Source organism: Oncorhynchus nerka, linkage group LG1, assembly GCF_034236695.1.
Source record: "Oncorhynchus nerka isolate Pitt River linkage group LG1, Oner_Uvic_2.0, whole genome shotgun sequence".
Classification (NCBI taxonomy): Eukaryota; Metazoa; Chordata; class Actinopteri; order Salmoniformes; family Salmonidae; genus Oncorhynchus; species Oncorhynchus nerka.
The window spans coordinates 51,523,865-51,549,038 of NC_088396.1; the positions used below are offsets into that span (position 1 = coordinate 51,523,865).

Below are 25,174 nucleotides of genomic sequence, written 5' to 3' on the forward strand. Positions count from 1 at the left end.
ATATGTATAAGTATATGTATAAGTATATGTATAAGTATATTTAGAAGTATAAGTATATGTATAAGTAAATGTATAAGTAAATGTATAAGTATATGTATAAGTGAATGTATATGTATAAGTATATGTATAAGTATATGTATAAGTATATGTATAAGTAAATGTATAAGTATATGTATAAGTATATGTATAAGTAAATGTATAAGTATATGTATAAGTATATGTATAAGTATAAGTATATGTATAAGTAAATGTATAAGTATATGTATAAGTATAAGTATATGTATAAGTAAATGTATAAGTAAATGTATAAGTATATGTATAAGTGAATGTATATGTATAAGTATATGTATAAGTATATGTATAAGTATATGTATAAGTAAATGTATAAGTATATGTATAAGTATATGTATATGTATAAGTAAATGTATAAGTATATGTATAAGTATAAGTATATGTATAAGTATATGTATAAGTAAATGTATAAGTATATGTATAAGTAAATGTATAAGTATATGTATAAGTAAATGTATATGTATAAGTATATGTATAAGTATATGTATAAGTATATTTTTGAGGAAACATCATCCCAAAAAATATTAGCATTAATAACACCATCTGAACAGTTCAGATGAAGCTGAACCCTTATATACAATATGTGATATATATATATGTATATATATATATGATATAGAATAAGTGATATAGAATATGTGATATACAATATGTGATATACAATATGTGAAATACAATATGTGATATAGAATATGTGATAAACAATATGTGATATATATATATATATGATATAGAATAAGTGATATAGAATATGTGATATACAATATGTGAAATAGAATATGTGATATACAATATGTGATATATATACAATATGTGATATACAATATGTGATATACAATATGTGATATACAATATGTGATATACAATATCTGATATACAATATGTGATATAGAATATGTGAAATACAATATGTGATATACAATATGTGATATATGTGATATACAATATGTGATATACAATATGTGATATATATATATATATATATGATATACAATATGTGATATACAATATGTGATATATATATATATATGATATACAATATGTGATATATATATATATATATATGATATACAATATGTGAAATACAATATGTGAAATACAATATGTGATATATATATATATATGATATACAATATGTGATATATATATATATATATATGATATACAATATGTGATATGCAATATGTGAAATACAATATGTGAAATACAATATGTGATATACAATATGTGATATACAATATGTGATATGCAATATGTGAAATACAATATGTGAAATACAATATGTGATATACAATATGTGATATATATATATATATGATATACAATATGTGATATACAATATATGATATACAATATGTGATATACAATATATGATATACAATATGTGATATATATATATGATATACAATATGTGATATACAATATATGATATACAATATGTGATATACAATATATGATATACATATATATATATATATTCCCTCACGACGCCAGGACAGCGGAGTCAATCACCACCTTCCGGAGACACCTGAAACCCCACCTCTTTAAGGAATACCTAGGATAGGATAAAGTAATCCTTCTCACCCCCCCCTCCCCCCCTTAAAAGACCTAGATGCACTATTGTAAAGTGGCTGTTCCACTGGATGTCATAAGGTGAAAGCACCAATTTGTAAGTCGCTCTGGATAAGAGCGTCTGCTAAATGACTTAAATGTAAATGTAAATGTAAATATACAATATGTGATATATATATATATATATATGTGATATACAATATCTGATATACAATATGTGATATACAATATATATATATATATATATGTGATATACAATATCTGATATACAATATGTGATATACAATATGTGAAATATATATATATATATATATATATATATATATGTGATATACAATATCTGATATACAATATCTGATAGACAATATGTGATATATATATATATATATATATGTGATATACAATATATGATACACAATATGTGTAACATTTTCTTTTTCGAAGAAGACCAATACCTATGTTTCATCTTTACAGCATCGCATTAGTAGGAAAAGTGTCTCTGCTCACCCCAGGTGCATTTTGTTTTTCTTTTGTTTATTAAACAGAGGAGATCCAGCATCAAGAAGTTAAAAATATCGTAGTACTGCGCTGTTCTGTGTCGTGTGCAAAAACAAAAAGCCGTGCTCTTTGTTTGGAGTAACGTCTTTGTTGTGTGCAACATCGCAAAGGAAACGAGGCAGTTTCAGCGATGCGGATTCCATCTTTAATGGTTTTCTCTGCCGTCTTTATTCATCAGCTCAGAGATTCAATGCAAGTTTTTTTATTTTTTATTTTTACCAGCAACAGAATCATGTTCTTCATAAGGACACAGTGTAACGTTTGACTTGAGAGAAAATGTCATAAATGTCCCAGGGTGTAAAGCTCTAAAGTCACTTTCAAAATCCAATGTTGAGAACTGGTCAGACTTTCACACATTCCAAATCCTCTGTCAGACCAGAAAATGAGATTCAACCCTCAGTTCAAAAGCTTCCTCTTCGCTCACCCAGTTTGACTTTGAGTTCAACACGGTTCACAGAGCGTTCACCATTAACCTCCTCTCTGAATGGGGCATTACAGTGGCAAATGATTGTGTTGCTGAAAACAAAACAGTGCTGACATATAAAGAAATATATAAAAAAACAAGTGTGAAATCGATGCAGTCAAAATGGAGCAGAGATGTGATATGGACAGCTGGTCAATGCTGTCATCTCCCCCCTCCTCTCCACCCTCCTCTCCACCCTTCACTCCATCCATCCTCCACCCTCCTTTCCTCCCTCATCTCCACCCTTCACTCCACCCTTCACTCCACCTTCCTCTCCACCCTCCTCTCCACCCTTCACTCCACCCTCCTCTCCACCCTTCACTCCATCCTCCTTTCCCCTCTCCTCTCCACCCTTCACTCCATCCTCCATCCTCCTTTCCCCCCTCCTCTCCACCTTCCTCTCCACCTTCCACTCCATCTTCCCCTCTCCTCTCCACCTTCCACTCCATCCTCCACCCTCCTTTCCCCCCTCCTCTCCACCTTCCTCTCCACCTTCCACTCCATCCTCCACCCTCTTCTCCACCTTCCACTCCATCCTTCACCCTCCTCTCCACGCTCCTCTCCACCTTCCACAGACCAGTCCAGACTGGGATCTAGCAGCCTCAGCTTGGTAAGGCTTGGCTTTGATCTCGAACCCGGGACTCATCTATTCCAGAACAAAGCATTAACTCGCTTAGCCAAAGACTAGGAATTGATGCAACTGTTTAGGTCAAAATATTTTATCCAGCCATTCCAAATTTATAGGCCCTTAATCTCTAACAGATTAAAGCAAGGTTTCCCATCACGTGAGAGTGGTCACTGAACCAAATCTGTTACATTGGCTCAGGTGGTGTGGTCTCCCAGGCCAGGCTGGACTGTCACTGTGCTAGAGAGCACACAGGTGGTGAGGCTGAATCAGCACCAAAACTTTTCCAGACGGGACCCACTTCCCTAGAGAACCATCCCCCTTGATGGGTCCACCATGGCTGGGCGCAGAGCACTGCTGGATGGGCCCCTGATGTGCCCTGAATCTCACGCCTCACGGAGCGGAGCCCTGCTGTGTCTAATTCCTCCTGACATGATCCCAAACAACAGAACACTGAGCCACGGCTCCACGGCTGAGGTCCCAGATTCACCCGTACTTCATGTAACTTGGATGTTGATCTCTTCTGACACCTGACTCCTGTTGTCCTTGGGACTCATTAGGGCAACGACGCTTATTCACACAGCGTGTGTGTGTTTCAAATGGCACACTATTCCCTATGTAGTGCACTACTTTTAACCAAAGACCTATGGGGAAACATGGAATAGGGTGATATTTCAGACGCAGTTAACTATCTGTCCCCAACCGCGCCAACCGCCATCACGCTGACAGTTTAATATCCCCCCCAAATATTGTCTTTGATTTCTCAATTTACCACAGTCTCTGTCAAGGTAATTGAATTCCCCCCAGCAGTGGTATCTGATTATAGAGATAACAGAAAAGTTAACAAGATTGTCTATTGTAGACAAACATGGCCGTTGAAGATGCTGAGCGTCTCTTTTGACTGTAATGGGTTCTGTCAAACATCTGGAGACAGTTTATTGTGTAAATGCAGTCATACTTGACATAGAACATTTAAATCAAATCAAGTCATGTTTGATTTGTCACATGCGCAAAATACAACAGTTGTAGATCTTACAGTGAAATGCGTACTTACAAACCCTTTACCAACAATGCTTAAAGAAGTTAATAAAAAAATATATAAAAAATAAGTGTTCAGTAAAAAATAGAAAATAAAAGTAACAAATAATTGAACAGCAGCAGTAAAAATAACAGTAGCGAGGCTTTATACAGGGAGTACAGGTACTGAGTCAATGTGGAGGCTATATACAGGGAGTACAGGTACTGAGTCAATGTGGAGGCTATATACAGGGAGTACAGGTACTGAGTCAATGTGGAGGCTATATACAGGGAGTACAGGTACTGAGTCAATGTGGAGGCTATATACAGGGAGTACAGGTACTGAGTCAATGTGGAGGCTATATACAGGGGTACCGGTACAGAGTCAATGTGGAGGCTATATACAGGGAGTACAGGTACTGAGTCAATGTGGAGGCTATATACAGGGAGTACAGGTACTGAGTCAATGTGGAGGCTATATACAGGAGTACAGGTACTGAGTCAATGTGGAGGCTATATACAGGAGTACAGGTACTGAGTCAATGTGGAGGCTATATACAGGGAGTACAGGTACTGAGTCAATGTGGAGGCTATATACAGGGAGTACAGGTACTGAGTCAATGTGGAGGCTATATACAGGGAGTACAGGTACTGAGTCAATGTGGAGGCTATATACAGGGAGTACTGGTACTGAGTCAATGTGGAGGCTATATACAGGGGTACAGGTACAGAGTCAATGTGGAGGCTATATACAGGAGTACAGGTACTGAGTCAATGTGGAGGCTATATACAGGGAGTACAGGTACTGAGTCAATGTGGAGGCTATATACAGGAGTACAGGTACTGAGTCAATGTGGAGGCTATATACAGGGAGTACAGGTACAGAGTCAATGTGGAGGCTATATACAGGAGTACAGGTACTGAGTCAATGTGGAGGCTATATACAGGGAGTACAGGTACTGAGTCAATGTGGAGGCTATATACAGGGAGTACAGGTACAGAGTCAATGTGGAGGCTATATACAGGGAGTACAGGTACTGAGTCAATGTGGAGGCTATATACATGTGGGGAGTACAGGTACTGAGTCAATGTGGAGGCTATATACAGGGAGTACAGGTACTGAGTCAATGTGGAGGCTATATACAGGAGTACAGGTACTGAGTCAATGTGGAGGCTATATACAGGGAGTACAGGTACTGAGTCAATGTGGAGGCTATATACAGGGAGTACAGGTACTGAGTCAATGTGGAGGCTATATACAGGGAGTACAGGTACTGAGTCAATGTGGAGGCTATATACAGGAGTACAGGTACTGAGTCAATGTGGAGGCTATATACAGGGAGTACAGGTACTGAGTCAATGTGGAGGCTATATACAGGGAGTACAGGTACTGAGTCAATGTGGAGGCTATATACAGGGAGTACAGGTACTGAGTCAATGTGGAGGCTATATATACAGGGGTACTGGTACTGAGTCAATGTGGAGGCTATATACAGGGGTACTGGTACTGAGTCAATGTGGAGGCTATATACAGGGAGTACAGGTACTGAGTCAATGTGGAGGCTATATACAGGGGTACAGGTACTGAGTCAATGTGGAGGCTATATACAGGAGTACAGGTACTGAGTCAATGTGGAGGCTATATACAGGGGTACAGGTACAGAGTCAATGTGGAGGCTATATACAGGGAGTACAGGTACTGAGTCAATGTGGAGGCTATATACAGGGAGTACAGGTACTGAGTCAATGTGGAGGCTATATACAGGAGTACAGGTACTGAGTCAATGTGGAGGCTATATACAGGGGAGTACAGGTACTGAGTCAATGTGGAGGCTATATACAGGGAGTACAGGTACTGAGTCAATGTGGAGGCTATATACAGGGAGTACAGGTACTGAGTCAATGTGGAGGCTATATACAGGGAGTACAGGTACTGAGTCAATGTGGAGGCTATATACAGGAGTACAGGTACTGAGTCAATGTGGAGGCTATATACAGGGAGTACAGGTACTGAGTCAATGTGGAGGCTATATACAGGGAGTACAGGTACTGAGTCAATGTGGAGGCTATATACAGGGAGTACAGGTACTGAGTCAATGTGGAGGATATATACAGGGAGTACAGGTACTGAGTCAATGTGGAGGCTATATACAGGGAGTACAGGTACTGAGTCAATGTGGAGGCTATATACAGGGAGTACAGGTACTGAGTCAATGTGGAGGCTATATACAGGGAGTACAGGTACTGAGTCAATGTGGAGGCTATATACAGGAGTACAGGTACTGAGTCAATGTGGAGGCTATATACAGGAGTACAGGTACTGAGTCAATGTGGAGGCTATATACAGGGAGTACAGGTACTGAGTCAATGTGGAGGCTATATACAGGGAGTACAGGTACTGAGTCAATGTGGAGGCTATATACAGGGAGTACAGGTACTGAGTCAATGTGGAGGCTATATACAGGAGTACAGGTACTGAGTCAATGTGGAGGCTATATACAGGGAGTACAGGTACTGAGTCAATGTGGAGGCTATATACAGGGGTACAGGTACTGAGTCAATGTGGAGGCTATATACAGGGAGTACAGGTACTGAGTCAATGTGGAGGCTATATACAGGGGGTACAGGTACTGAGTCAATGTGGAGGCTATATACAGGGAGTACAGGTACTGAGTCAATGTGGAGGCTATATACAGGGAGTACAGGTACTGAGTCAATGTGGAGGCTATATACAGGGAGTACAGGTACAGAGTCAATGTGGAGGCTATATACAGGGAGTACAGGTACTGAGTCAATGTGGAGGCTATATACAGGGAGTACAGGTACTGAGTCAATGTGGAGGCTATATACAGGGAGTACAGGTACTGAGTCAATGTGGAGGCTATATACAGGGAGTACAGGTACTGAGTCAATGTGGAGGCTATATACAGGAGTACAGGTACTGAGTCAATGTGGAGGCTATATACAGGGAGTACAGGTACTGAGTCAATGTGGAGGCTATATACAGGGAGTACAGGTACTGAGTCAATGTGGAGGCTATATACAGGAGTACAGGTACTGAGTCAATGTGGAGGCTATATACAGGAGTACAGGTACAGAGTCAATGTGGAGGCTATATACAGGGAGTACAGGTACTGAGTCAATGTGGAGGCTATATACAGGGAGTACAGGTACTGAGTCAATGTGGAGGCTATATACAGGAGTACAGGTACTGAGTCAATGTGGAGGCTATATACAGGAGTACAGGTACAGAGTCAATGTGGAGGCTATATACAGGGAGTACAGGTACTGAGTCAATGTGGAGGCTATATACAGGAGTACAGGTACTGAGTCAATGTGGAGGCTATATACAGGGAGTACAGGTACTGAGTCAATGTGGAGGCTATATACAGGGAGTACAGGTACTGAGTCAATGTGGAGGCTATATACAGGAGTACAGGTACTGAGTCAATGTGGAGGCTATATACAGGAGTACAGGTACTGAGTCAATGTGGAGGCTATATACAGGGAGTACAGGTACTGAGTCAATGTGGAGGCTATATACAGGAGTACAGGTACTGAGTCAATGTGGAGGCTATATACAGGGAGTACAGGTACTGAGTCAATGTGGAGGCTATATACAGGGAGTACAGGTACTGAGTCAATGTGGAGGCTATATACAGGAGTACAGGTACTGAGTCAATGTGGAGGCTATATACAGGAGTACAGGTACTGAGTCAATGTGGAGGCTATATACAGGAGTACAGGTACTGAGTCAATGTGGAGGCTATATACAGGGAGTACAGGTACTGAGTCAATGTGGAGGCTATATACAGGAGTACAGGTACTGAGTCAATGTGGAGGCTATATACAGGGAGTACAGGTACTGAGTCAATGTGGAGGCTATATACAGGGAGTACAGGTACTGAGTCAATGTGGAGGCTTTATACAGGGAGTACAGGTACTGAGTCAATGTGGAGGCTATATACAGGGAGTACAGGTACTGAGTCAATGTGGAGGCTATATACAGGGAGTACAGGTACTGAGTCAATGTGGAGGCTATATACAGGGAGTACAGGTACTGAGTCAATGTGGAGGCTATATACAGGGAGTACAGGTACTGAGTCAATGTGGAGGCTATATACAGGGAGTACAGGTACTGAGTCAATGTGGAGGCTATATACAGGAGTACAGGTACTGAGTCAATGTGGAGGCTATATACAGGGAGTACAGGTACTGAGTCAATGTGGAGGCTATATACAGGGAGTACAGGTACTGAGTCAATGTGGAGGCTATATACAGGAGTACAGGTACTGAGTCAATGTGGAGGCTATATACAGGGAGTACAGGTACTGAGTCAATGTGGAGGCTATATACAGGGGGTACAGGTACTGAGTCAATGTGGAGGTTATATACAGGGGTACTGGTACTGAGTCAATGTGGAGGCTATATACAGGGGGTACAGGTACAGAGTCAATGTGGAGGCTATATACAGGGGTACAGGTACTGAGTCAATGTGGAGGCTATATACAGGGAGTACAGGTACTGAGTCAATGTGGAGGCTATATACATGTGGGGAGTACAGGTACTGAGTCAATGTGGAGGCTATATACAGGAGTACAGGTACTGAGTCAATGTGGAGGCTATATACAGGGAGTACAGGTACTGAGTCAATGTGGAGGCTATATACAGGGAGTACAGGTACTGAGTCAATGTGGAGGCTATATACAGGGAGTACAGGTACTGAGTCAATGTGGAGGCTATATACAGGGAGTACAGGTACTGAGTCAATGTGGAGGCTATATACAGGGAGTACAGGTACTGAGTCAATGTGGAGGCTATATACAGGGAGTACAGGTACTGAGTCAATGTGGAGGCTATATACAGGGAGTACAGGTACAGAGTCAATGTGGAGGCTATATACAGGGAGTACAGGTACTGAGTCAATGTGGAGGCTATATACAGGAGTACAGGTACTGAGTCAATGTGGAGGCTATATACAGGGGTACTGGTACTGAGTCAATGTGGAGGCTATATACAGGAGTACAGGTACTGAGTCAATGTGGAGGCTATATACAGGGAGTACAGGTACTGAGTCAATGTGGAGGCTATATACAGGGAGTACAGGTACTGAGTCAATGTGGAGGCTATATACAGGAGTACAGGTACTGAGTCAATGTGGAGGCTATATACAGGGAGTACAGGTACTGAGTCAATGTGGAGGCTATATACAGGGAGTACAGGTACTGAGTCAATGTGGAGGCTATATACAGGAGTACAGGTACTGAGTCAATGTGGAGGCTATATACAGGGAGTACAGGTACTGAGTCAATGTGGAGGCTATATACAGGAGTACAGGTACTGAGTCAATGTGGAGGCTATATACAGGGAGTACAGGTACTGAGTCAATGTGGAGGCTATATACAGGGAGTACAGGTACTGAGTCAATGTGGAGGCTATATACAGGAGTACAGGTACTGAGTCAATGTGGAGGCTATATACAGGGAGTACAGGTACTGAGTCAATGTGGAGGCTATATACAGGAGTACAGGTACTGAGTCAATGTGGAGGCTATATACAGGGAGTACAGGTACTGAGTCAATGTGGAGGCTATATACAGGAGTACAGGTACAGAGTCAATGTGGAGGCTATATACAGGAGTACAGGTACTGAGTCAATGTGGAGGCTATATACAGGAGTACAGGTACAGAGTCAATGTGGAGGCTATATACAGGGAGTACAGGTACTGAGTCAATGTGGAGGCTATATACAGGAGTACAGGTACTGAGTCAATGTGGAGGCTATATACAGGGAGTACAGGTACTGAGTCAATGTGGAGGCTATATACAGGAGTACAGGTACTGAGTCAATGTGGAGGCTATATACAGGGAGTACAGGTACTGAGTCAATGTGGAGGCTATATACAGGGAGTACAGGTACTGAGTCAATGTGGAGGCTATATACAGGGAGTACAGGTACTGAGTCAATGTGGAGGCTATATACAGGGAGTACAGGTACTGAGTCAATGTGGAGGCTATATACAGGGAGTACAGGTACTGAGTCAATGTGGAGGCTATATACAGGGAGTACAGGTACAGAGTCAATGTGGAGGCTATATAGTCAGGGAGTACAGGTACTGAGTCAATGTGGAGGCTATATACAGGGAGTACAGGTACTGAGTCAATGTGGAGGCTATATACAGGGAGTACAGGTACTGAGTCAATGTGGAGGCTATATACAGGGAGTACAGGTACAGAGTCAATGTGGAGGCTATATACAGGGAGTACAGGTACTGAGTCAATGTGGAGGCTATATACAGGGAGTACAGGTACTGAGTCAATGTGGAGGCTATATACAGGGAGTACAGGTACTGAGTCAATGTGGAGGCTATATACAGGAGTACAGGTACTGAGTCAATGTGGAGGCTATACAGTACAGGTACTGAGTCAATGTGGAGGCTATATACAGGGAGTACAGGTACTGAGTCAATGTCAATGTGGAGGCTATATACAGGGAGTACAGGTACTGAGTCAATGTGGAGGCTATATACAGGGAGTACAGGTACTGAGTCAATGTGGAGGCTATATACAGGAGTACAGGTACTGAGTCAATGTGGAGGCTATATACAGGAGTACAGGTACTGAGTCAATGTGGAGGCTATATACAGGGAGTACAGGTACTGAGTCAATGTGGAGGCTATATACAGGGAGTACAGGTACTGAGTCAATGTGGAGGCTATATACAGGGAGTACAGGTACTGAGTCAATGTGGAGGCTATATACAGGGAGTACAGGTACTGAGTCAATGTGGAGGCTATATACAGGGAGTACAGGTACTGAGTCAATGTGGAGGCTATATACAGGGAGTACAGGTACTGAGTCAATGTGGAGGCTATATACAGGGAGTACTGGTACAGAGTCAATGTGGAGGCTATATACAGAGGGTACCGGTACAGAGTCAATGTGGAGGCTATATACAGGGGGTACTGAGTCAATGTGGAGGCTTATACAGAGTCAATGTGGAGGCTATATACAGGGGGTACTGGTACAGAGTCAATGTGGAGGCTATATACAGGGGTACAGGTACAGAGTCAATGTGGAGGCTATATACAGGGAGTACAGGTACAGAGTCAATGTGGAGGCTATATACAGGGAGTACAGGTACTGAGTCAATGTGGAGGCTATATACAGGAGTACAGGTACAGGTAGAGTCAATGTGGAGGCTATATACAGGGGTACAGGTACTGAGTCAATGTGGAGGCTATATACAGGGGTACTGGTACAGAGTCAATGTGGAGGCTATATACAGGGAGTACAGGTACTGAGTCAATGTGGAGGCTATATACAGGGAGTACAGGTACAGAGTCAATGTGGAGGCTATATACAGGGAGTACAGGTACTGAGTCAATGTGGAGGCTATATACAGGGAGTACAGGTACAGAGTCAATGTGGAGGCTATATACTAGGAGTACAGGTACTGAGTCAATGTGGAGGCTATATACAATGTGGAGGCTATATACAGGAGTACAGGTACAGAGTCAATGTGGAGGCTATATACAGGGAGTACAGGTACTGAGTCAATGTGGAGGCTATATACAGGGAGTACAGGTACTGAGTCAATGTGGAGGCTATATACAGGGAGTACAGGTACTGAGTCAATGTGGAGGCTATATACAGGGGTACAGGTACAGAGTCAATGTGGAGGCTATATACAGGGAGTACAGGTACAGAGTCAATGTGGAGGCTATATACAGGAGTACAGGTACTGAGTCAATGTGGAGGCTATATACAGGGAGTACAGGTACAGAGTCAATGTGGAGGCTATATACAGGGAGTACAGGTACTGAGTCAATGTGGAGGCTATATACAGGGAGTACAGGTACAGAGTCAATGTGGAGGCTATATACAGGGAGTACAGGTACTGAGTCAATGTGGAGGCTATATACAGGAGTACAGGTACTGAGTCAATGTGGAGGCTATATACAGGAGTACAGGTACTGAGTCAATGTGGAGGCTATATACAGGGGGTACCGGTATAGAGTCAATGTGGAGGCTATATACAGGGAGTACAGGTACAGAGTCAATGTGGAGGCTATATACAGGGAGTACAGGTACAGAGTCAATGTGGAGGCTATATACAGGGAGTACAGGTACAGAGTCAATGTGGAGGCTATATACAGGGAGTACAGGTACTGAGTCAATGTGGAGGCTATATACAGGGGGTACAGGTACAGAGTCAATGTGGAGGCTATATACAGGGAGTACAGGTACTGAGTCAATGTGGAGGCTATATACAGGGTACAGGTACTGAGTCAATGTGGGCTATAGAGTCAATACTGGAGGGCTTATATACAGGAGTACTGGTACTGAGTCAATGTGGAGGCTATATACAGGGGGTACTGGTACTGAGTCAATGTGGAGGCTATATACAGGGAGTACAGGTACAGAGTCAATGTGGAGGCTATATACAGGGGGTACAGGTACTGAGTCAATGTGGAGGCTATATACAGGGAGTACAGGTACTGAGTCAATGTGGAGGCTATATACAGGGGGTACAGGTACTGAGTCAATGTGGAGGCTATATACAGGGAGTACAGGTACTGAGTCAATGTGGAGGCTATATACAGGGAGTACAGGTACAGAGTCAATGTGGAGGCTATATAGTCATGTGGGGTGTATTACAGGTACAGAGTCAATGTGGAGGCTATATACAGGGGTACTGGTACAGAGTCAATGTGGAGGCTATATACAGGGGTACTGGTACAGAGTCAATGTGGAGGCTATATACAGAGGGTACTGGTACTGAGTCAATGTGGAGGCTATATACAGGGTGTATTACAGTACAGAGTCAATGTGGAGGCTATATACAGAGGGTACTGGTACAGAGTCAATGTGGAGGCTATATACAGAGGGTACTGGTACTGAGTCAATGTGGAGGCTATATACAGAGGGTACTGGTACAGAGTCAATGTGGAGGCTATATACAGAGGGTACTGGTACAGAGTCAATGTGGAGGCTATATACAGAGGGTACTGGTACTGAGTCAATGTGGAGGCTATATACAGGGGGTACAGGTACTGAGTCAATGTGGAGGCTTTATACAGGGAGTACAGGTACTGAGTCAATGTGGAGGCTATATACAGGGAGTACAGGTACTGAGTCAATGTGGAGGCTATATACAGGGGGTACAGGTACTGAGTCAATGTGGAGGCTATATACAGGGGGTACTGGTACTGAGTCAATGTGGAGGCTATATACAGGGAGTACAGGTACTGAGTCAATGTGGAGGCTATATACAGGGGGTACAGGTACTGAGTCAATGTGGAGGTTATATACAGGGGTACTGGTACTGAGTCAATGTGGAGGCTATATACAGGGAGTACAGGTACTGAGTCAATGTGGAGGTTATATACAGGGAGTACAGGTACAGAGTCAATGTGGAGGCTATATACAGGGAGTACAGGTACTGAGTCAATGTGGAGACTATATACAGGGAGTACAGGTACAGAGTCAATGTGGAGGCTATATACAGGGGGTACCAGTACTGAGTCAATGTGGAGGCTATATACAGGGAGTACAGGTACAGAGTCAATGTGGAGGCTATATACAGGGGTACTGGTACAGAGTCAATGTGGAGGCTATATACAGGGAGTACAGGTACAGAGTCAATGTGGAGGCTATATACAGGGGGTACTGGTACTGAGTCAATGTGGAGGCTATATACAGTGAGTACTGGTACTGAGTCAATGTGGAGACTATATACAGGGAGTACAGGTACAGAGTCAATGTGGAGGCTATATACAGGGGGTACCAGTACTGAGTCAATGTGGAGGCTATATACAGGGAGTACAGGTACAGAGTCAATGTGGAGGCTATATACAGGGGTACTGGTACAGAGTCAATGTGGAGGCTATATACAGGGAGTACAGGTACAGAGTCAATGTGGAGGCTATATACAGGGGGTACTGGTACTGAGTCAATGTGGAGGCTATATACAGGGAGTACTGGTACTGAGTCAATGTGGAGGCTATATACAGGGAGTACTACAGTACAGAGTCAATGTGGAGGCTATATACAGGGAGTACTGGTACTGAGTCAATGTGGAGGCTATATACAGGGAGTACAGTACAGAGTCAATGTGGAGGCTATATACAGGGGGTACTGGTACTGAGTCAATGTGGAGGCTATATACAGGGAGTACTGGTACAGAGTCAATGTGGAGGCTATATACAGGGGGTACCGGTACAGAGTCAATGTGGAGGCTATATACAGGGAGTACTGGTACAGAGTCAATGTGGAGGCTATATACAGGGAGTACTGGTACTGAGTCAATGTGGAGGCTATATACAGGGGGTACTGGTACTGAGTCAATGTGGAGGCTATATACAGAGGGTACTGGTACTGAGTCAATGTGGAGGCTATATACAGAGGGTACTGGTACTGAGTCAATGTGGAGGCTATATACAGAGGGTACTGGTACTGAGTCAATGTGGAGGCTATATACAGGGGTACTGGTAGTCTGGCTATATACAGGGGTACAGGAGAGTCAATGTGGAGGCTATATACAGGGAGTACAGGTACAGAGTCAATGTGGAGGCTATATACAGGAGTACAGGTACTGAGTCAATGTGGAGGCTATATACAGGGAGTACAGGTACTGAGTCAATGTGGAGGCTATATACAGGAGGTACTGGTACTGAGTCAATGTGGAGGCTATATACAGGGAGTACAGGTACAGAGTCAATGTGGAGGCTATATACAGGGAGTACAGGTACTGAGTCAATGTGGAGGCTATATACAGGGAGTACAGGTACTGAGTCAATGTGGAGGCTATATACAGGGAGTACAGGTACAGAGTCAATGTGGAGGCTATATACAGGGGGTACCGGTACAGAGTCAATGTGGAGGCTATATACAGGGAGTACAGGTACTGAGTCAATGTGGAGGCTATATACAGGGAGTACAGGTACTGAGTCAATGTGGAGGCTATATACAGGGGGTACTGGTACAGAGTCAATGTGGAGGCTATATACAGGGGGTACCGGTACAGAGTCAATGTGGAGGCTATATACAGGGAGTACAGGTACTGAGTCAATGTGGAGGCTATATACAGGGGGTACCGGTACAGAGTCAATGTGGAGGCTATATACAGGGGTACTGGTACAGAGTCAATGTGGAGGCTATATACAGGGAGTACTGGTACAGAGTCAATGTGGAGGCTATATACAGGGAGTACTGGTACTGAGTCAATGTGGAGGCTATATACAGGGGGTACTGGTACTGAGTCAATGTGGAGGCTATATACAGAGGGTACTGGTACTGAGTCAATGTGGAGGCTATATACAGAGGGTACTGGTACTGAGTCAATGTGGAGGCTATATACAGAGGGTACTGGTACTGAGTCAATGTGGAGGCTATATACAGGGGGTACTGGTACTGAGTCAATGTGGAGGCTATATACAGGGAGTACAGGTACAGAGTCAATGTGGAGGCTATATACAGGGAGTACAGGTACTGAGTCAATGTGGAGGCTATATACAGGGAGTACAGGTACTGAGTCAATGTGGAGGCTATATACAGGAGTACAGGTACTGAGTCAATGTGGAGGCTATATACATGGGGGTACAGGTACAGAGTCAATGTGGAGGCTATATACAGGGAGTACAGGTACTGAGTCAATGTGGAGGCTATATACAGGGGTACAGGTACTGAGTCAATGTGGAGGCTATATACAGGGAGTACAGGTACAGAGTCAATGTGGAGGCTATATACAGGGGTACTGGTACAGAGTCAATGTGGAGGCTATATACAGGGGTACAGGTACTGAGTCAATGTGGAGGCTATATATATACTGAGTCAATGTGGAGCTATATACAGGTATTAGGTACAGAGTCAATGTGGAGGCTATATACAGGGGTACTGGTACAGAGTCAATGTGGAGGCTATATACAGGGGTACCGGTACAGAGTCAATGTGGAGGCTATATACAGGGTACAGGTACAGAGTCAATGTGGAGGCTATATACAGGGAGTACTGGTACAGAGTCAATGTGGAGGCTATATACAGGGGGTACTGGTACAGAGTCAATGTGGAGGCTATATACAGGGAGTACAGGTACTGAGTCAATGTGGAGGCTATATACAGGGGGTACTGGTACTGAGTCAATGTGGAGGCTATATACAGAGGGTACTGGTACAGAGTCAATGTGGAGGCTATATACAGGGGGTACTGGTACAGAGTCAATGTGGAGGCTATATACAGAGGGTACTGGTACTGAGTCAATGTGGAGACTATATACAGAGGGTACTGGTACTGAGTCAATGTGGAGGCTTTATACAGGGGTACTGGTACTGAGTCAATGTGGAGGCTATATACAGGGGGTACTGGTACTGAGTCAATGTGGAGGCTATATACAGGGAGTACAGGTACTGAGTCAATGTGGAGGCTATATACAGGGGTACTGGTACTGAGTCAATGTGGAGGCTATATACAGGGGGTACTGGTACTGAGTCAATGTGGAGGCTATATACAGGGGTACTGGTACTGAGTCAATGTGGAGGCTATATACAGGGGGTACTGGTACTGAGTCAATGTGGAGGCTATATACAGGGGGTACTGGTACTGAGTCAATGTGGAGGCTATATACAGGGGTACTGGTACTGAGTCAATGTGGAGGCTATATACAGGGGGTACCAATGTGGAGGTACTGAGTCAATGTGGAGGCTATATACAGGGGGTACAGGTACTGAGTCAATGTGGAGGCTATATACAGGGGTACTGGTACAGAGTCAATGTGGAGGCTATATACAGGGGTACAGGTACAGAGTCAATGTGGAGGCTATATACAGGGGTACTGGTACAGAGTCAATGTGGAGGCTATATACAGGAGTACAGGTACTGAGTCAATGTGGAGGCTATATACAGGGAGTACAGGTACAGAGTCAATGTGGAGGCTATACAGAGTCATGTGGAGGTACAGGGGTAGGTACAGAGTCAATGTGGAGGCTATATACAGGGAGTACAGGTACTGAGTCAATGTGGAGGCTATATACAGGGAGTACAGAGGGTACTGGTACAGAGTCAATGTGGAGGCTATATACAGAGGGTACTGGTACAGAGTCAATGTGGAGACTATATACAGGGGTACAGGGGTACGGTACAGAGTCAATGTGGAGGCTATATACAGGGTACAGGTACTGAGTCAATGTGGGCTATATACAGGAGTACAGGAGTCAATGTGGAGGCTATATACAGGGGGTACAGGTACTGAGTCAATGTGGAGGCTATATACAGGGGGTACTGGTACTGAGTCAATGTGGAGGCTATATACAGGGAGTACAGGTACTGAGTCAATGTGGAGGCTATATACAGGGGGTACAGGTACTGAGTCAATGTGGAGGTTATATACAGGGGTACTGGTACTGAGTCAATGTGGAGGCTATATACAGGGGGTACAGGTACAGAGTCAATGTGGAGGCTATATTCAGGGAGTAGCGGTACAGAGTCAATGTGGAGGCTATATACAGGGAGTACAGGTACAGAGTCAATGTGGAGGCTATATACAGGGGGTACTGGTACTGAGTCAATGTGGAGGCTATATACAGGGAGTACAGGTACTGAGTCAATGTGGAGGCTATATACAGGGGGTACAGGTACTGAGTCAATGTGGAGGTTATATACAGGGGTACTGGTACTGAGTCAATGTGGAGGCTATATACAGGGGGTAGCGGTACAGAGTCAATGTGGAGGCTTTATACAGGGGGTACCGGTACAGAGTCAATGTGGAGGCTTTATACAGGGAGTACAGGTACAGAGTCAATGTGGAGGCTATATACAGGGGGTACAGGTACTGAGTCAATGTGGAGGCTATATACAGGGGGTACCGGTACTGAGTCAATGTGGAGGCTATATACAGGGGGTACAGGTACAGAGTCAATGTGGAGGCTATATACAGGGGGTACAGGTACTGAGTCAATGTGGAGGCTATATACAGGGGGTATCGGTACAGAGTCAATGTGGAGGCTATATACAGGGTGTATTACAGTACAGAGTCAATGTGGAGGCTATATACAGAGGGTACTGGTACAGAGTCAATGTGGAGGCTATATACAGAGGGTACTGGTACAGAGTCAATGTGGAGGCTATATACAGAGGGTACTGGTACTGAGTCAATGTGGAGGCTATATACAGGGTGTATTACAGTACAGAGTCAATGTGGAGGCTATATACAGAGGGTACTGGTACAGAGTCAATGTGGAGGCTATATACAGAGGGTACTGGTACTGAGTCAATGTGGAGGCTATATACAGAGGGTACTGGTACAGAGTCAATGTGGAGGCTATATACAGAGGGTACTGGTACAGAGTCAATGTGGAGGCTATATACAGAGGGTACTGGTACTGAGTCAATGTGGAGGCTATATACAGGGGGTACAGGTACTGGAGGCTATATACAGGGGTACTGGTACAGAGTCAATGTGGAGGCTATATACAGGGGTACTGGTACAGAGTCAATGTGGAGGCTATATACAGGGGTACTGGTACAGAGTCAATGTGGAGGCTATATACAGGGGTACCGGTACAGAGTCAATGTGGAGGCTATATACAGGGGTACTGGTACAGAGTCAATGTGGAGGCTATATACAGGGGTACCGGTACAGAGTCAATGTGGAGGCTATATACAGGGGTACTGGTACAGAGTCAATGTGGAGGCTATATACAGGGGTACTGGTACAGAGTCAATGTGGAGGCTATATACAGGGGTACCGGTACAGAGTCAATGTGGAGGCTATATACAGGGGGTACTGGTACAGAGTCAATGTGGAGGCTATATACAGGGGTACCGGTACAGAGTCAATGTGGAGGCTATATACAGGGGTACCGGTACAGAGTCAATGTGGAGGCTATATACAGGGGTACCGGTACAGAGTCAATGTGGAGGCTATATACAGGGGTACTGGTACAGAGTCAATGTGGAGGCTATATACAGGGGTACCGGTACAGAGTCAATGTGGAGGCTATATACAGGGGTACTGGTACAGAGTCAATGTGGAGGCTATATACAGGGGTACCGGTACAGAGTCAATGTGGAGGCTATATACAGGGGTACTGGTACAGAGTCAATGTGGAGGCTATATACAGGGGTACTGGTACAGAGTCAATGTGGAGGCTATATACAGGGGTACCGGTACAGAGTCAATGTGGAGGCTATATACAGGGGTACTGGTACAGAGTCAATGTGGAGGCTATATACAGGGGTACCGGTACAGAGTCAATGTGGAGGCTATATACAGGGGTACTGGTACAGAGTCAATGTGGAGGCTATATACAGGGGTACTGGTACAGAGTCAATGTGGAGGCTATATACAGGGGTACCGGTACAGAGTCAATGTGGAGGCTATATACAGGGGTACTGGTACAGAGTCAATGTGGAGGCTATATACAGGGGTACCGGTACAGAGTCAATGTGGAGGCTATATACAGGGGTACTGGTACAGAGTCAATGTGGAGGCTATATACAGGGGTACTGGTACAGAGTCAATGTGGAGGCTATATACAGGGGTACCGGTACAGAGTCAATGTGGAGGCTATATACAGGGGTACCGGTACAGAGTCAATGTGGAGGCTATATACAGGGGTACCGGTACAGAGTCAATGTGGAGGCTATATACAGGGGTACCGGTACAGAGTCAATGTGGAGGCTATATACAGGGGTACCGGTACAGAGTCAATGTGGAGGCTATATACAGGGGTACGGTACTGAGTCAATGTGGAGGTATATACAGGGGTACGGTACAGAGTCAATGTGGAGGCTATATACAGGGGTACCGGTACAGAGTCAATGTGGAGGCTATATACAGGGAGTACCGGTACAGAGTCAATGTGGAGGCTATATACAGGGGTACCGGTACAGAGTCAATGTGGAGGCTATATACAGGGGTACCGGTACAGAGTCAATGTGGAGGCTATATACAGGGGTACCGGTACAGAGTCAATGTGGAGGCTATATACAGGGGTACCGGTACAGAGTCAATGTGGAGGCTATATACAGGGGTACCGGTACAGAGTCAATGTGGAGGCTATATACAGGGGTACCGGTACAGAGTCAATGTGGAGGCTATATACAGGGGTACCGGTACAGAGTCAATGTGGAGGCTATATACAGGGGTACCGGTACAGAGTCAATGTGGAGGCTATATACAGGGGTACCGGTACAGAGTCAATGTGGAGGCTATATACAGGGGTACTGGTACAGAGTCAATGTGGAGGCTATATACAGGGGTACCGGTACAGAGTCAATGTGGAGGCTATATACAGGGGTACCGGTACAGAGTCAATGTGGAGGCTATATACAGGGGTACCGGTACAGAGTCAATGTGGAGGCTATATACAGGGGTACTGGTACAGAGTCAATGTGGAGGCTATATACAGGGGTACCGGTACAGAGTCAATGTGGAGGCTATATACAGGGGTACTGGTACAGAGTCAATGTGGAGGCTATATACAGGGGTACCGGTACAGAGTCAATGTGGAGGCTATATACAGGGGTACCGGTACAGAGTCAATGTGGAGGCTATATACAGGGGTACCGGTACAGAGTCAATGTGGAGGCTATATACAGGGGTACCGGTACAGAGTCAATGTGGAGGCTATATACAGGGGTACCGGTACAGAGTCAATGTGGAGGCTATATACAGGGGTACCGGTACAGAGTCAATGTGGAGGCTATATACAGGGGTACCGGTACAGAGTCAATGTGGAGGCTATATACAGGGGTACCGGTACAGAGTCAATGTGGAGGCTATATACAGGGGTACCGGTACAGAGTCAATGTGGAGGCTATATACAGGGGTACCGGTACAGAGTCAATGTGGAGGCTATATACAGGGGTACCGGTACAGAGTCAATGTGGAGGCTATATACAGGGGTACCGGTACAGAGTCAATGTGGAGGCTATATACAGGGGTACCGGTACAGAGTCAATGTGGAGGCTATATACAGGGGTACCGGTACAGAGTCAATGTGGAGGCTATATACAGGGGGTACCGGTACAGAGTCAATGTGGAGGCTATATACAGGGGTACCGGTACAGAGTCAATGTGGAGGCTATATACAGGGGTACCGGTACAGAGTCAATGTGGAGGCTATATACAGGGGTACCGGTACAGAGTCAATGTGGAGGCTATATACAGGGGTACCGGTACAGAGTCAATGTGGAGGCTATATACAGGGGGTACTGGTACAGAGTCAATGTGGAGGCTATATACAGGGGTACCGGTACAGAGTCAATGTGGAGGCTATATACAGGGGTACTGGTACAGAGTCAATGTGGAGGCTATATACAGGGGTACCGGTACAGAGTCAATGTGGAGGCTATATACAGGGGTACCGGTACAGAGTCAATGTGGAGGCTATATACAGGGGTACTGGTACAGAGTCAATGTGGAGGCTATATACAGGGGTACCGGTACAGAGTCAATGTGGAGGCTATATACAGGGGTACTGGTACAGAGTCAATGTGGAGGCTATATACAGGGGTACCGGTACAGAGTCAATGTGGAGGCTATATACAGGGGTACTGGTACAGAGTCAATGTGGAGGCTATATACAGGGGTACTGGTACAGAGTCAATGTGGAGGCTATATACAGGGGTACCGGTACAGAGTCAATGTGGAGGCTATATACAGGGGTACCGGTACAGAGTCAATGTGGAGGCTATATACAGGGAGTACCGGTACAGAGTCAATGTGGAGGCTATATACAGGGGTACTGGTACAGAGTCAATGTGGAGGCTATATACAGGGGTACCGGTACAGAGTCAATGTGGAGGCTATATACAGGGGTACCGGTACAGAGTCAATGTGGAGGCTATATACAGGGGTACTGGTACAGAGTCAATGTGGAGGCTATATACAGGGGTACTGGTACAGAGTCAATGTGGAGGCTATATACAGGGGTACCGGTACAGAGTCAATGTGGAGGCTATATACAGGGGTACCGGTACAGAGTCAATGTGGAGGCTATATACAGGGGTACTGGTACAGAGTCAATGTGGAGGCTATATACAGGGAGTACCGGTACAGAGTCAATGTGGAGGCTATATACAGGGGTACCGGTACAGAGTCAATGTGGAGGCTATATACAGGGGTACCGGTACAGAGTCAATGTGGAGGCTATATACAGGGGTACCGGTACAGAGTCAATGTGGAGGCTATATACAGGGGTACCGGTACAGAGTCAATGTGGAGGCTATATACAGGGGTACGGTACAGAGTCAATGTGGAGGCTATATACAGGGGTACCGGTACAGAGTCAATGTGGAGGCTATATACAGGGGTACCGGTACAGAGTCAATGTGGAGGCTATATACAGGGGTACCGGTACAGAGTCAATGTGGAGGCTATATACAGGGGTACCGGTACAGAGTCAATGTGGAGGCTATATACAGGGGTACCGGTACAGAGTCAATGTGGAGGCTATATACAGGGGTACCGGTACAGAGTCAATGTGGAGGCTATATACAGGGGTACTGGTACAGAGTCAATGTGGAGGCTATATACAGGGGTACCGGTACAGAGTCAATGTGGAGGCTATATACAGGGGTACCGGTACAGAGTCAATGTGGAGGCTATATACAGGGGTACCGGTACAGAGTCAATGTGGAGGCTATATACAGGGGTACCGGTACAGAGTCAATGTGGAGGCTATATACAGGGGGTACTGGTACAGAGTCAATGTGGAGGCTATATACAGGGGTACCGGTACAGAGTCAATGTGGAGGCTATATACAGGGGGTACTGGTACAGAGTCAATGTGGAGGCTATATACAGGGGTACTGGTACAGAGTCAATGTGGAGGCTATATACAGGGGTACCGGTACAGAGTCAATGTGGAGGCTATATACAGGGAGTACCGGTACAGAGTCAATGTGGAGGCTATATACAGGGGTACCGGTACAGAGTCAATGTGGAGGCTATATACAGGGGTTACCGGTACAGAGTCAATGTGGAGGCTATATACAGGGGTACCGGTACAGAGTCAATGTGGAGGCTATATACAGGGGTACCGGTACAGAGTCAATGTGGAGGCTATATACAGGGGTACTGGTACAGAGTCAATGTGGAGGCTATATACAGGGGTACCGGTACAGAGTCAATGTGGAGGCTATATACAGGGGGTACCGGTACAGAGTCAATGTGGAGGCTATATACAGGGGTACCGGTACAGAGTCAATGTGGAGGCTATATACAGGGGTACCGGTACAGAGTCAATGTGGAGGCTATATACAGGGGTACCGGTACAGAGTCAATGTGGAGGCTATATACAGGGGGTACGGTACTGAGTCAATGTGGAGGCTATATACAGGGGTACTGGTACGAGTCAATGTGGAGGCTATATACAGGGGTACCGGTACAGAGTCAATGTGGAGGCTATATACAGGGGGTACTGGTACAGAGTCAATGTGGAGGCTATATACAGGGGTACCGGTACAGAGTCAATGTGGAGGCTATATACAGGGGTACTGGTACAGAGTCAATGTGGAGGCTATATACAGGGGTACCGGTACAGAGTCAATGTGGAGGCTATATACAGGGGTACAGGTACAGAGTCAATGTGGAGGCTATATACAGGGGTACCGGTACAGAGTCAATGTGGAGGCTATATACAGGGGGTACTGGTACAGAGTCAATGTGGAGGCTATATACAGGGAGTACAGGTACAGAGTCAATGTGGAGGCTATATACAGGGGGTAGCGGTACAGAGTCAATGTGGAGGCTATATACAGGGGGTACCGGTACAGAGTCAATGTGGAGGCTATATACAGGGAGTACAGGTACTGAGTCAATGTGGAGGCTATATACAGGGAGTACAGGTACAGAGTCAATGTGGAGGCTATATACAGGGGGTACCGGTACAGAGTCAATGTGGAGGCTATATACAGGGGTACCGGTACAGAGTCAATGTGGAGGCTATATACAGGGGTACCGGTACAGAGTCAATGTGGAGGCTATATACAGGGGTACCGGTACAGAGTCAATGTGGAGGCTATATACAGGGGGTACCGGTACAGAGTCAATGTGGAGGCTATATACAGGGAGTACCGGTACAGAGTCAATGTGGAGGCTATATACAGGGGTACCGGTACAGAGTCAATGTGGAGGCTATATACAGGGGTACCGGTACAGAGTCAATGTGGAGGCTATATACAGGGGTACAGGTACAGAGTCAATGTGGAGGCTATATACAGGGGGTACCGGTACAGAGTCAATGTGGAGGCTATATACAGGGGTACCGGTACAGAGTCAATGTGGAGGCTATATACAGGGGGTACCGGTACAGAGTCAATGTGGAGGCTATATACAGGGAGTACCGGTACAGAGTCAATGTGGAGGCTATATACAGGGGTACGGTACAGAGTCAATGTGGAGGCTATATACAGGGGTACGGTACAGAGTCAATGTGGAGGCTATATACAGGGGTACCGGTACAGAGTCAATGTGGAGGCTATATACAGGGGTAGCGGTACAGAGTCAATGTGGAGGCTATATACAGGGGTACCGGTACAGAGTCAATGTGGAGGCTATATACAGGGGTACCGGTACAGAGTCAATGTGGAGGCTATATACAGGGGTACCGGTACAGAGTCAATGTGGAGGCTATATACAGGGGGTACCGGTACAGAGTCAATGTGGAGGCTATATACAGGGGTACCGGTACAGAGTCAATGTGGAGGCTATATACAGGGGGTACCGGTACAGAGTCAATGTGGAGGCTATATACAGGGGTACCGGTACAGAGTCAATGTGGAGGCTATATACAGGGGTTACCGGTACAGAGTCAATGTGGAGGCTATATACAGGGGTACCGGTACAGAGTCAATGTGGAGGCT

At 44.9% G+C, this 25,174-nt stretch overlaps 1 protein-coding gene across 1 annotated transcript in view; it reads left to right on the top strand.

Moving 5' to 3' along the window:
• Positions 1-3,626: 3,626 nt before the first annotated feature.
• LOC115122406 (zinc finger protein 804A-like) overlaps positions 3,627-25,174 on the top strand; it is a 133,039-nt gene continuing 111,491 nt past the window's right edge. The window contains exon 1 of the mRNA XM_065018052.1: positions 3,627-3,791. Within this exon, the coding sequence (XP_064874124.1) occupies positions 3,627-3,791 (165 nt within the window). The remainder of the gene's footprint in view (positions 3,792-25,174) is intronic.